Here is a 13,624-nt window from a genome sequence, read left to right on the forward strand (position 1 = left end):
TGTTTTCCTATTTTCATGATTTGGTTTATCGAATTTATGCATCTTTTGTACATATAAGTATATTGGTTCAACTTAATAACGAGTAAAAAAATTCTGACGGATGAAGACAGTGTGGTAAAACCGTCACAATGTTTTTACCTTCTAGGAAAAAGAATATAGTCATATAGTTTTTAGTAAAAAAAAGAGCATGTAGTCTCACTCTAATTGCTGCTCGTCACTGATCTCAATGGAGTCACAAATATGTAGAACAGGTCCTAGGTTTTGAAAACTTCTTTTTTTTTTTGGGCAAATGGGTTTTGAGAACTTCTTTTATATAAGATTAAGACTCAGTCTTAATATTCCCAATCTCCCAATATTTTTCACCAAATCACTTTCAAAATCTCTAGCCACATAAACAAAGAGGTGGTATGATCATTATCAAAGCAACACAAAACAATGATGGCTTTTTCTAATCTCACATGAATAATTAGTCGATTCATAGTTCAGTTATTTTTTGCAAGATTAATTATCGTATTGTACTATTGTGTATGGATAAAAAAATTGTTTAGTGACAGTCACAGTATGGTATTATTTTATAGTTCATATATCGTTTTCGTTTGGACCACTTCCGTGAACTAAGAAATTGGGAAATGTCCAAATGTTTACCTAAATACATCTGAAATGTTTAGCCTTCATTTGTTGACTACTAACTCCTATCAAGCTGTCCTAAATTGTCGACTACAAACTCCTGTCAAGCTGCTGTCATATCTTTTAGTTATGGTTTCTCTATTACTAATAGATAACAAAAGATAATGTTGAAGTTATTTGTATCTTCATCAGAAAAAAAAAGAATCAAGTTATTTGTAATTTTTAAAAATAAGAGGACGTGCCTTTTGGCAAGTGATATAATATTACATGACACGTGACAAGATTTGAAACTTTTAGCTAACTTCATCTTGCTGTCCAAAACGTCAGGCATCAGCAATATCTTCAAGCGGAGGCATATCTTCATCAACATTACATCAGCATCATCAGTGCTCAATCCAAGATTCAACACCCTGTGGATTCTGCTCCAGAATTGTTAGGTTCATTGAAGCTGAAAAACCTGAAGTGAGGAGAGCATTCTCAAAGAAAAAAAAAGAACAAGACCCTTGACAGACTTAATTATCATTCTTAACCGCTTCAGCTCATCTCCATGCATAATTTAGTCAGGGTTGACGAGTCAAACCTGAGCTTGATTTTTAGGGGCCAATAAGCCCAGCCTTGCTCACTTATCCAAATCATTTCGTTCAGATATTTTAGACCCACAAGATCGATTCTTATAAATGGTAGGCCCATTACAATAAAAGCCCATTAGAGACACGTTCGCAACCCTATCTACTCCCCCCCGTACTACATAAATATCGCTGAACCTCATCAACGCGGCGTGGGCATTAAATTTGTTTCCGTCAATCGATATCGAGATCCAACCAAGTCTGCTTTTCTCTCAGGTAAACTTCTACCTCAAAGTTCTCCAGTGTAACCTAATTGCGTAGAACTATCGTCGGAGGTTTACTATTGAGATGATTTGTGTCACTGATTCTTAGGATTAGAAATCTGACGGGAAGTTTCTGTGCAGCTTGTTGAATTTGCTTACTATGGGAGACGCTAGGGACAACGAAGCTTATGAGGAGGAGCTCCTAGACTATGAGGAAGAGGACGAGAAGGTTTTAGATTCTGGATCTAAAGTTAACGGCGATGCCGTTAAGAAGTGAGTTTTTTTAATCCCCTTCTCGATCTGTTTCATGAGAACAAATATTTGCTTTGAGCTTGTTCTGAGATTACGAAGGCTTCATTAGTCTTTGAAATTAATATATTTTTTTACTTCTTTGTGGCAGAGGTTACGTTGGAATACACAGTTCAGGATTCAGAGACTTCCTTTTGAAACCGGAGCTTCTCCGTGCTATTGTTGACTCTGGATTTGAACATCCATCTGAAGGCAAGTACCTTTCAGCCTTTGCTTTCTAATGTCTTTGTACCATTTTATTATCGAATGATAGGGTGTATGGATACAGAAACTGTTTTCCTGTGAGCTGTTCTTGATTGTCCAGTAGTTTACTATTGAAATATATATTGGTTTTGTGGTAAACATTATACTTGTTAGTCCTTATCACCTAGCACGAGAGGAGAATCTAGTTTAGTTTTGAGAGGAAGTGTTGATCTTGAATTTGGATTCTTTGTTATAATTGCTTTTGTATTGTCCATTGACATGTCAGTGATTACTTTTCCAGGTAAAAAAACGATATTTCAATCTATTCATTTGGAGTGAGCTTAGCTTTTCGCAAAGCCACCAATTTAAACGATATGGAGGTGTTATATACTTATAAAACGGTTCCTTCGGTGCAATTTTCTTTGGTTCTCTCCATCAGTGCAACATGAATGTATCCCTCAAGCTATCTTGGGCATGGATGTTATCTGCCAAGCAAAGTCCGGTATGGGGAAGACTGCTGTTTTTGTGCTTTCCACTCTACAACAGATCGAGCCTACTCCTGGTCAGGTGTCTGCACTTATCCTGTGCCACACAAGAGAGTTAGCTTACCAGGTATGCCCTATTTCCTTCCTTTACTCTCTGCTTTTAAATTCTAATACATAATTCTGATTTCTGTCCCGAAGTTTTCTCATACTTATCATACCTTCATGATTTAAATTGCTTGCAGATCTGCAATGAGTTCGTGAGATTCAGTACCTACCTGCCTGATACGAAGGTTTCAGTGTTCTATGGAGGAGTCAACAACAAGATTCACAAAGAATTGCTGAAGAATGAATGTCCTCACATTGTTGTTGGTACACCTGGTCGGGTTCTTGGACTCGCCAGGGACAAAGATCTCTCTTTGAAGAATGTGAGGCATTTTATTCTTGACGAGTGTGATAAAATGCTCGAGTCTCTAGGTATGCTGATCTCTAACGTCGTTGTGTATAATTATGTCTCTCGCTAATACATTTTTTAACGTTTTTTACTCTTATTTATCAGACATGAGGAGGGATGTGCAGGAGATTTTCAAGATGACTCCTCACGACAAACAAGTTATGATGTTCTCAGCAACGCTCAGCAAAGAGATACGCCCAGTCTGCAAGAAATTTATGCAAGATGTAATGTCCCACGACCACTACTATCTCGGTTTACAAGTCCTGTAATCTTAAACTTTCGGAGATGTTAGGCTTACATGAGCACCTTCTGCCCCCGGGAAACCTGCCATTTGATTCTTGGATGCACGGTCTCAATCCAATAATGATTTGCGTAGAATGTTGGGGTTTAGAGAATACGGAACTGGAATGTAACATAGAGCTTTGGTGTGGTTCAGTGGGTCTTCTATCATCTTTGTGTTTTTATTTTTCTATATAGTATTTGCGATGCTAATAGGGCGGCATAGTTTTTTTTTAGTGGGGGTGTAGTGAAGTCTCAAGGTTTCATCATACTCAGTTTTACAAGCCTTATTGTTGGGAGCAATATTGATCTTCGAGGATTTAAACCTGGCGGACAAGGATCTCAGTTTGGGGGTCTTTCATCCGTCCTCGATTCTGTATTGATTTTCCTGAGGAAGGCTTGCTAATAACACTTTACTCTGATATCTATTCCTTTCAGCCAATGGAGATATATGTTGATGATGAAGCCAAATTGACTCTTCATGGTCTTGTCCAGGTAACTTAAATCGTGTCTAGTCTTGCTACTTTTCATATTGGTGGATATTTTCTTACTATTTTCTTTCTGACTGTTCGGCTATGTTTTGTTACCTGTCAATGTAACAGCACTACATCAAACTGAGCGAGATGGAGAAAAACCGCAAGTTGAATGACCTTCTCGATGCATTGGACTTCAATCAAGTTGTTATCTTTGTGAAGAGCGTTAGTAGAGCTGGGGAGCTGAACAAGTTGCTTATTGAATGCAATTTCCCTTCGATATGCATTCACTCTGGCATGTCTCAGGAAGAGAGGTTTGTATTTCTCTCATAATATTACTTATTCTGAATCTACCTTACTTTTTCCTTAAGTTCTGTTCATCGAAACCAACTCTTAACCCTATACACTATGATATGATATGTAGGCTGACCCACTACAAAAGTTTCAAGGAAGGGCACAAGAGAATTCTGGTGGCTACAGACTTGGTAGGGAGAGGAATTGACATTGAGCGTGTCAACATTGTCATCAACTACGACATGCCAGATTCTGCTGATACATATCTTCACAGGGTATGGATTATTTTGTTTTGGTCGGAAAAAAGTCCTAATATAGGCCTGAACTGTATATATAGATTATTGATTCTCATTAGGTAATCTCCTTAAGCACACTGGTTATATGGTGTAGGTTGGTAGAGCTGGAAGGTTCGGAACAAAGGGTCTTGCAATAACATTCGTGGCATCAGCTTCTGATTCTGAAGTTCTCAACCAGGTCTGGACTTTTGATCTTTTTCAAAAGTCTGTTTTCGTGCTTGTGAATTTATAGGAGGTTGGGGTATTTAATGAAAGCTGTAATTTTGGTTTACAGGTACAAGATAGGTTCGAGGTTGATATCAAGGAACTTCCTGAGCAGATTGATACGTCCACTTACAGTAAGCTCCGTCTATCCTTTTACCAATTCTTCAAAAGCAGCTACAGTTTTTGTGTGTCTGGTTTTGACATCGAACGTTGTTTTTCTTTCGCTGTGCAGTGCCGTCCTAAAACGACTACAGATTACAAGTGTTTGCAATGATCCCTTCCCTTTATGCTACCTGCTATCTTATCCGCTTTTGTTATCCTTTTTGTAACCTTTTAAAAAGGAGAGAGATCGAGAGGAAACTATTCCCCTCTTAAACTTGTGTACAAGCGAATATGATGCTTTATGTTGTCAGAATTTAGACATTATCTGTTTTCTGTGTTTCCGTAGTGTTGTAACTTTAGAGTTCATTTTGTACTTGTTCTTTCCAGGAGTTAATCTCAAATTTACCTCTTGCGTTTCAAATAGTCACTTGATAATAATCGCTGGTTGATATATGTTATTCCTAAGTCTTTTGAATAATTAGTTGTGATTGCCGTTACGCATATTTAGTCGCATTCTACCATTGAAAGGAGACACTTGCACCCAGACCAAACACCAAATGTGTTTATATGTAAATCGTTTCTGACATTTGTTTTCTGGACAATTTCTCACATCACATGTGTTATATGTAAGATGGAGGGATTTCCACACATACTGCACAAGGAATCCGAAATTTATCTGATAGAAAAAGCTTATTCTTCTTTGTAGTTTCATTCACGAGATTCCGTTGATGCTTTTAAAAAGGTTTATCAAACTTTAGCGTTCATTTTAAAAACGTTTAGCGTATTCATTAGGCCTGGGCCTTCGGTCCACCATTCGGTTTCGGTTCGGTTGAATCGGTTGTTCGGACTATCGGTTCATAGAGCACAAGTACCAATCGGTATTTTCTATAATGAAGAATGGTTTCGGTTCGGAATCAATCGGTTTCGGATCGGTGCGGTTGAAGGAAACAAAATCCACTACCAACCAAAAACACTACGGTTCCGGTGTGGTTTCGGTTTTTAACAACCATAGTCAATCAAAAATAACCAAACAAACCGAAATATACCAAACTTAACCAAACATCCGAAAATTCTATTAAGACAATCTGAGTTCAAACACACTAAAACACAACTGAAACACAAGTTTTAAACACAACAAGAGAAGAAAATTTGTGTCTAAACTTAAAACCAACATTCAAACCAAGAACAAGTCTTCAAATTGCAAAAAAAAAATGAATGTATGTATATGTAAGAAAAATATATAAATGCTCGGTATAGTTTGGTTACCTTGTCTTGATCTCGGTTTGAAACCGGACCGAACCATAACCAAAATTTCTGGGCTTTAAAGTCCAATCGGTATTTTCTTTGGGTCCGATACCGATCCAAAACCGATACTTCGATGCGGTTTACACTATGGACTTCGGCTTTAGTATATTAAGCCCAGGCCTAGTATTCATTGTTTTCTGATCTATGTAAATACAACCATCTCTTCTTTCTCGATTTTGCATAGGTTTTTAAAGTACACCACGAAAATCAAACACAAAATTTTACATTTCGTTCAATTATACAATCTTTTGTTGTTATAGTGTAGTTCATATTATTAATTCAACCATCGTAGCATATTGGTACAAAAACTCTTTTAATAGAGGAAGAAACACAGCCTCAAGCCTTGGGTAGATTGATCCCAAGCTTCTCAAGTGCGGCCTTAATAGCATCACGCCCACATTCTTCAGCTTCAGTTATATTAGGACTGTCGAGTGGCGTCACGTCTTCCATTGGGTAGCTTCTGTTCCCGTGTAGCTCACGCAAATCACTCGCTATGCCTTTAAGTATCACAGTTTTGTGAACCCCTCCAAGCAAGCCTTCGTAGTCCGTGTCACCTGAATCTCCCACGAACACCACCATGTTCGATAAATCAATCCCCCATCGCACAAGTAAATACCTGAAAAAAAAAACAGAGGAAGACAGTTGCGTGTGTATGTGTTCATAGAAGCTCAAAGTACGTTAACCCTAGCTCTTACCTAAGAGCCTGAGATCTTGAGGCAAGAACAGGGATCACGTTTAACCTAGCTCCATTCTGACAGTAAACCACATTGCAACGTAACGCTTGGATTCTCATCAACTTCCTCAGCTCCTTCATCGGAGGAATCTGCATAGCATAGATAAAAAAAAATCAATGGAGTGTGTCTCAAGAAAAGGAAACCCTAAGCCTGAGAGTGTGTATTTAGTATTTACCGAAGCAGGATCTTTCACTTTGAAAGATAAGCAGTAGTTAGTCGAAGAAGCTTCATCTTCACATAGAATCTCTCCCTGTTTTAGCTTCTTCTTTTCTTCAACAGACCTAATCCAACGAACCAAAGTCTTCCTCAAATTCTCTCCACCCCAGCGGAACTCTATATGAGAATGGTAATCCGGATCGTGCGTGTAAGGAAGCACTGTCTTGTTATCCTCGGAAGCAGAGGCGGTGAAGTAAAGCTCGCTCCCGCTGTTGCAGATCACAGCGTCAAAGTCTTGTGCTTTCAACCCTCCTGAGATCAACGCTGCGTGAGTCTCGGATACAGTCATCGACGTCGAGAGTATAAACCCTGTCGACTCTCCAGCAACGTCCATAACCGTTTTGACCACTTGGAGAAGATCAGCGGTCGCGCTGCAGTCGACTGAGATGACGAATATATGTTTACGTCTTTTAAGAGTCGGCATCTTGGAGTCGATTTTCTCAGTCGAGATTTTCTTCTGCGAGAGGGTTGAGACAGCTTTCACTAGCTTAGCTTTTATTTCGGAAGCGGTGGTGTTGTCTTCGGCGTCTAAGTTGGTATCTACGCTACTCTTTTCACCGTCCAGGGAGAGTTTTAGGTTCAAGGAGATGTCGTGTATGTCTCTGAGGGAGTCGCTAGGTGAATCGGGGTCTGAGTTTTCGAACTCTACTCTCTGCCATTTGGGAGATCTTTGTTTGCAAGAAGCTATCCGAGCCAGGTATGTTTTGCAGTGCTCTGGCCATGAGAACAGGTGGATGTTTTTTAGGCCGTTTTGTCTGCATTTTGTCCAGAGATGCTTGTCTGAGACCAGCTTCAAGAGGGCGTCGGATATAGCTTGCTGATCATGAGGGTCAACTAGAAGACCATTGTCAAGAACCTGCAAGGTCAGGATAAGAAATTAGCTATAGATATATCTCTGCATTGAGTGCAGTGATGTACAGTGAGAAGTTACTAACCCGGTGAATATCTACAGGTCCTCCATTTATTGTTGCAACAGTGGGCAGACCATGAGCTCCTGCCTCGATTAGAGTTAATCCAAATGGTTCGATGAAAGCAGGATTTATAAATACTCCCTGAATAAGATAAATAAACAGAAGCAAAGTTTTGTTTCCTATGTATTATGGACAATATGGGAACACTTATTGATCACTGAATGATGCTTAGGCATGTTTAAGCATCATTACCTTTGTTTTGGCTGCTAAACGGTAAATTTCAGGAACATCAGATTGTTTGTGATGCTTAGGCATTGCCACTTGACCATAGAGGTCGTACTTGTCGATCAGCTTCAGAATTGATAGCAGCACCGAAGCATTCGTGGTGGACAAGTCATCAATATCATTTCGGTTTCCCATTATCAGTGTCTGCAAGAATGAGAAAAAAAAAGTGAATTAAATTCCAGAAAATCATATATGATTATGTGAAAAATAATTATATGAACGTACAAGGTTAGCAAGTTCCCGTAATGGACGGCACTCTCCAAAGGCTTTGACTAGAGTAACCAAGTTCTTTTTAGGGTCTGGCCGAGCTAGAGCTAGTATCATTGGCTTGCGTGGGTTGGAAAAGAAACGCATAATCTGTCCCCAAGTAAAAGAGTTCAAAGTAAATATAAATGAACACTGTAAATACATAAAACATTTGATCAAAGAAATGTACCTCAGACCAAATAGGTGGATCAGGAGATTGTGGATCTTCATCATCTCCATCTGCATCCACATCATGTGGTACAATGTGATGAAACTCCATTCCCGGAGGAATCACCTAGAAGCAGCAACACATGTCAAGTCTACTCATGAGTCATGGTAAAAAAATAAAGATAAACCTCTCTCAAAGAGGAATAACAGAGATGATACTTACAACCATGCGAGGCATGAATCTGCCTAGACAGCTCACGCCTCTTTTCATCCTTGCTCTGAGTTTACGCTCCAGAACCGGATCAAAACCATCATAAAGATTCCACTGCTCTTCTATCTCCTGCTTTGTACTAGTTATGACTATCTCGGAAGCATCGAGACATAACTCCTCCGCCTCAATCCGCCTCATTATCTTGTAGTTATTATTAATTTCTTCTTTCGGCCGTCCTTGTTTCAGAAGCTGCTCGAGTTTATCACGACCGAGAGAATGTCCAGTGAAAACCATCGGTACGTTGAGAGCCCCGGAGAGAAGAGCGGCGGAGTCACCAGCATCTGCGTAGTGACCATGAATAGAGACAGGCCACACTTGTCCTCCTCCTTCACCAATTTCGTCATCAAGAGCCTTAGATGTTTTCATTATATAGCTAAGTGCTCTATCAACAAACTCAGGGATGTGAGGCCAGAGAAGCTCTTTGGGAACATATTTATCTTTGGGACCGAAAGGTATACGGACGATATAAGCCCCACTACTCTCTCCATGCTCCTGTTCTGTGTTGTCTGTGTCTAAAGGATTCAGCATCTCGGTCGGTTCAGAGTAGCTGCTATCCACATCTGGTGCAGTTACTTGTCTGGTCAGCAAGTCTACTCGATATACTCCTGGCATTGAGGCAAGTGCCCTTGCAAGTTCCACAACATACTTCACCTGATAACATGCAGAATAACCTTAATTAAGGTGCGGTTCTAATAGTATAAAAATATATATATTTTTATTACTGTTAACTTCGGTGTGGTTAACTTAAGACTAATTTTTTAAAAAAAATTGCTTGTAGGAAGAAGAGTACCTGGCCACCAGTATCAGAATCCCGACCAAGCTCCATGTTTTCCCCACGTATCAAACCATGAAGACTGTAAGACATTTTCAGAGTTTCTACAACTTAGTCATATCCTCACACCATAAAACTCACACCAGTTACTTTATATTAAAAGGTTGTAACATTATTATATATATATACACCTTATCAAGACGATGTAAAGCTTCTTCTCTTTGTGCTGAGCAAACCAATTCTCAAAGACGTCAACAGAGCTGACCCGAGACATTCTTCCTTTGGTGTTGCTGCCATCACTAAGAGTTGGTATCTCACCAGGCACATCTGCTTTCTCTCCTTCGGAGAAATCTTCCGACATATCAGCAGTCACTTCCTTCCTCGCTTTCTCACGCAATAGATGACGTTTCGCAGCACGCTTAGCATTCTTCCCTTCAACCTAATCAAATCACATTTCACAAATGATCAATTCCTACACAAAACTCGAGTCCACTAATAAAAAGGCCATGTTAGTTTTGATATCACTGCGACTCGCGACTGCAAAACGAACAACAAACTGCGAACCTAGGTCCTAAGCAGGGTGCTGGACCAAGCCGAATGAAACATTCAGCTCAATTTCTCAAAATTTTTGAAAAAAATAATTAAAAAAAACATAAACCTCCAAATTTGTATAAAAAAATTAGGTCTCCCAACTATTTAAATTTTTATTAAATCGTCTAGAGGTTCCCAAAATTTTAGGGCCGGTCATGATCTAAGTAGCCATGCTAATGAAACATGCTAGATCACGACGAACCTTCTTCTTCTGACGAGCCAAATTCCAAATCCTCCAGCACAGATTCTCCAACCTAGTATTCCTCTCTTGCGGACTCCTAGTAGCAGCAGCCTTGAAATCAAAATCGAAAACAGCTCAGAAACGTTCAAAAAACGCAACAGAGATCATAAAAGTGATTGTACATACCTGGACCCAGGAACGGTGAAGATCAGTCTCATCGAAGCCAGTGATGACTTCCTCCACGAAGTAACGACTCGGACTGAAATGGCCACGCTCTCTTAGCAGCAGCGACGATTTTGAGTCGCCGATCCCTGGCTCCGCGGCGAGGATCGCCTCCAAGTAACTATTCACCCAGTCGTTTCCCACCATTTTCGTTGATTGATTGATCTCTAGAAACGTCTCTTCAGTTTTCTTTTATAATCAATAATGAAATATTTTTCAGGATTCTATATAGTTCGGAGTTTAATTTAATTAATGTTTCTTTTTTTAATGTTGAAAGGGCGGTGATGTGGCATGTAAAAAGCAGAGCATACTGGAAGATTCTATTTGAATATATTCGGAAAAGCGTGTTTACGAGCAGTGAGAGATGTACACTTGGCCAGACAGCATAAGCATAAGAATCTTCTTTTTTGTCCTTTGATAATAAGCCACTAGAATCTTATTATGCGATCGAATATTACATTTTGAGCTGTCTACGTTTAATTTTTTTTTATTCATTAGTATTCTCCACGATCATGCCACGAATTATGCATCATTTCTCGTATTGGTGGCAGCTTCATGCTATGTTTATTTACTTATATACGTGTATGTCAGACGGTGTATCTATAAAAAAAGAAAGTTAACAATAGAAAGAAGACCCGAAACCAAGAAAATATTAGATAATACTAATATTTTAGGTTAAAATATCATTGTACATACTGTTATCGTTTGAAGTTTTCTACTCTATAGAATCCAACTCTTGTTCACACACGCATTAAATTTATATATTTTACTTTATTTTGTATTAGCCTTTCAGATCTATTTAATTTGTATACTTCTTTTTGAAACAAAAAAAAATCTATTTAATATTATTTTTACTAGTTTTCTCAAAAAAGTATATATTACTTCTCGGTCATCAGAACACTAAACAGCAGAGAAAGCAAAGAAAAAACAATTAAAAGTATTGTGGGTGTTTCAAAAAAAAGTGTTTAAAAAAGTAAGGTAATGTGGTGGAAGTAGAAAATTACAAAGCTTTCTTGATCTAGCTCCGTCTGACTCAAAGCAATAGACCAACCACATTAAATTTTGCAGCCTCATATAGAAATCATGTTTAGTTTACCATAAATGTATTTAATATTTACATTATCTTGAGGATCTTAATCATATCATACACGAATCTGATATTACTTTTGCATTTGATGAAATTAGGCCTGGGCACGGATCGGATATTCGGGTTTTTGAAGGTATTTGTGATTTGCTTCGAATGTTACGGATATCTGATTTTTCGATTTGCTTTGCTTCGGAAAAATACGGATATTCGGAAAAACGGATATCCGGAAAATAAATAGATATTTGCGGATATTCGCGGATACTTACGGATCTCTCATTTGTTTTGATTAATACAAATAATCTTAAAAATTTGATACAAATTTGTTTTGTAAAATATATTTTTTGCATGATATAAAAGATAAAAATTAAAAAAAGCAATGAATCTTCATATTTTGTAAATTTTTAAACTTAGTTAAAATTATAATAACACAAAACTTAAAAAAAAATTATAATTATCGTAAATATTTTCTCTTCCTTTTATGTAATACTTTTATATAAGTAATAATATGAATAGAATCTATCAAATAATATATTAGAATAATAATTATATAATTTTATACATTTAAAACTTTAAATATAATCAAAATATACATGTATTTATATATTGACGGATCGGATCGGATATTCGCTTCCCAAAATTTTAATATTTGTGATTTGCTTCGATTTTGACGGATATTGAATTTTAGTATTTGCTTTGCTTCGAAAGCTTACGGATATTCGGAATTTTCGAATCGAATAGCAACGGATAACGAATCGAATCAAATTTAACGGATAAAATGCCCGGCCCTAGATGAAATGATCCGATATGATTGTACTTAAGATTCATGGAGATCAGTCTCCTATCGTAAATCTCTACTAGGCTGTTTTATCTTCGAGATGGGCCTGCCCAATTGTTAAATCATAGTCCAATTTCTGACTTGTGCCTTCGTTTTGTTCCCAATGATTGTGATTAACACATGACAACCCCACAAAACGAGAAATATTGGGATTTGGATCCTATAAACTCAATAATTCCAATTTAAACGAAAAAAATACTTCGAAATGTAAAGATCGATGTCGTTATCAAAAGCCTGGGACGGAACACTTCACGACTTCAAGGACGTACGCATTGTATATTTGTATGCTGTCATAATTATTTTCTGACTTTTAAACCTGACTTCAGCAATTTATAATTACACTTCTTTGTTCCTCAAACTTTTTTTCCTGCGGTATCTCTTTATTTTTAATAACTAGAAAGTTCCGATCCTGAATGTCTGTCTTCATATGAGGAGCTACAATCAATGTTAAATTAACTTTACTTAAGAGAGTAGACCATAAGCTCTGCTAAACTCGGGTTAACATTGAATGTTGCCTTCTCCTTCTTCAACTCTTTTTTGTTCCCTGCTATGTGAATGTGGTTTGCATAAATTTGCGTCCGAATCGAATCTATAAAATTCATAGTACACCTTCTTTATAGTGAGTGGTTGTAGATTACCTAGGAAAATGAAGAGACATGGAGATGACAAAAGGTATCTTGTTTCGTCAGTGTGTGTGGATGGAAAGATTTCAATTATCAAGAAGAGAGAAATACACAAAAAGAATGTGAACGAGGGTCTCTCTTTTCTAAAGAAGCCAAAGTGAAACTGTGCCATAGACCCATAGCCTTGAAAAATAAAAAAGTTATATAATCTCTTTGTGGTTTATCATAGTCACATGTAGTGTCTGTGGATTGGCTCTTCTCAACCTAAAGCTAAAGAGTTAATCAAAGTATGTGGGACCTAGTCATCACTCATTTCTCGTTTCCCACCTCAACTGCTGTCTAGTAATTGGTAATCAATTTTTTAACGAATAGTTTCTTGTTCGCTTTAATTACAAAAACATTTAAGGGATACTGAAGTTTCTACTAACACTTAAGGCATTTATAAATAATTACTGAATGTATTCAAACTATCAGTAGTCATGAAAAAGGTACTTTGCTTACTGAACTAAACAGGAAAGAACAGAACACACGAGCCTTGCCTCTAGTACTTAATAGTCATAACTAACGAAATGGTTGAATACAACACATTAATCATATTGAAGACTGTCATGTGTCTCTTATTTTATTTTTTTGCTACATATAGCT

General features: G+C 37.7%; 2 protein-coding genes across 2 annotated transcripts; one reads left to right on the plus strand and one right to left on the minus strand.

Moving 5' to 3' along the window:
- The first annotated feature begins 1,331 nt into the window (after window positions 1-1,331).
- Window positions 1,332-4,940, plus strand: LOC108847231 (DEAD-box ATP-dependent RNA helicase 15). Its single transcript, XM_057005442.1, has 12 exons — window positions 1,332-1,469; window positions 1,598-1,729; window positions 1,857-1,957; window positions 2,388-2,560; window positions 2,676-2,907; window positions 2,990-3,108; window positions 3,602-3,658; window positions 3,766-3,950; window positions 4,061-4,205; window positions 4,321-4,404; window positions 4,501-4,564; window positions 4,663-4,940. The coding sequence occupies exons 2-12, from the start codon at window positions 1,617-1,619 to the stop codon at window positions 4,671-4,673; spliced, it is 1,284 nt and encodes a 427-aa protein (XP_056861422.1). The 5' UTR covers window positions 1,332-1,469; window positions 1,598-1,616; the 3' UTR covers window positions 4,674-4,940.
- A 1,102-nt stretch (window positions 4,941-6,042) lies between these two features.
- On the minus strand, window positions 6,043-10,631 carry LOC108847612 (probable sucrose-phosphate synthase 2). Its single transcript, XM_018620892.2, has 12 exons — window positions 10,399-10,631; window positions 10,234-10,323; window positions 9,632-9,879; window positions 9,459-9,522; window positions 8,621-9,319; window positions 8,420-8,524; window positions 8,209-8,340; window positions 7,951-8,127; window positions 7,723-7,839; window positions 6,747-7,643; window positions 6,533-6,660; window positions 6,043-6,453 (listed from the first exon to the last, which is right to left on the minus strand). The coding sequence occupies exons 1-12, from the start codon at window positions 10,579-10,581 to the stop codon at window positions 6,174-6,176; spliced, it is 3,120 nt and encodes a 1,039-aa protein (XP_018476394.1). The 5' UTR covers window positions 10,582-10,631; the 3' UTR covers window positions 6,043-6,173.
- Between the last annotated feature and the right edge of the window lie 2,993 nt (window positions 10,632-13,624).

Source organism: Raphanus sativus, chromosome 3 (genome assembly GCF_000801105.2).
Source record: "Raphanus sativus cultivar WK10039 chromosome 3, ASM80110v3, whole genome shotgun sequence".
In the NCBI taxonomy this organism is placed as follows: Eukaryota; Viridiplantae; Streptophyta; class Magnoliopsida; order Brassicales; family Brassicaceae; genus Raphanus; species Raphanus sativus.

Coding starts and splice junctions, on each gene's coding strand:
- LOC108847612 (XM_018620892.2), bottom strand. CDS start 10,581: ATGGTGGGAAACGACTGGGTGAATAGTTACTTGGAGGCGATCCTCGCC. Junction 9,523..9,631: donor CTTTACATCGTCTTGATAAG/GTGTATATATAT, acceptor AATGTCTTACAG/TCTTCATGGTTTGATACGTG. Junction 9,320..9,458: donor ATTCTGATACTGGTGGCCAG/GTACTCTTCTTC, acceptor GCATGTTATCAG/GTGAAGTATGTTGTGGAACT.
- LOC108847231 (XM_057005442.1), top strand. CDS start 1,617: ATGGGAGACGCTAGGGACAACGAAGCTTATGAGGAGGAGCTCCTAGAC. Junction 1,730..1,856: donor AACGGCGATGCCGTTAAGAA/GTGAGTTTTTTT, acceptor TCTTTGTGGCAG/AGGTTACGTTGGAATACACA. Junction 3,951..4,060: donor GGCATGTCTCAGGAAGAGAG/GTTTGTATTTCT, acceptor TATGATATGTAG/GCTGACCCACTACAAAAGTT.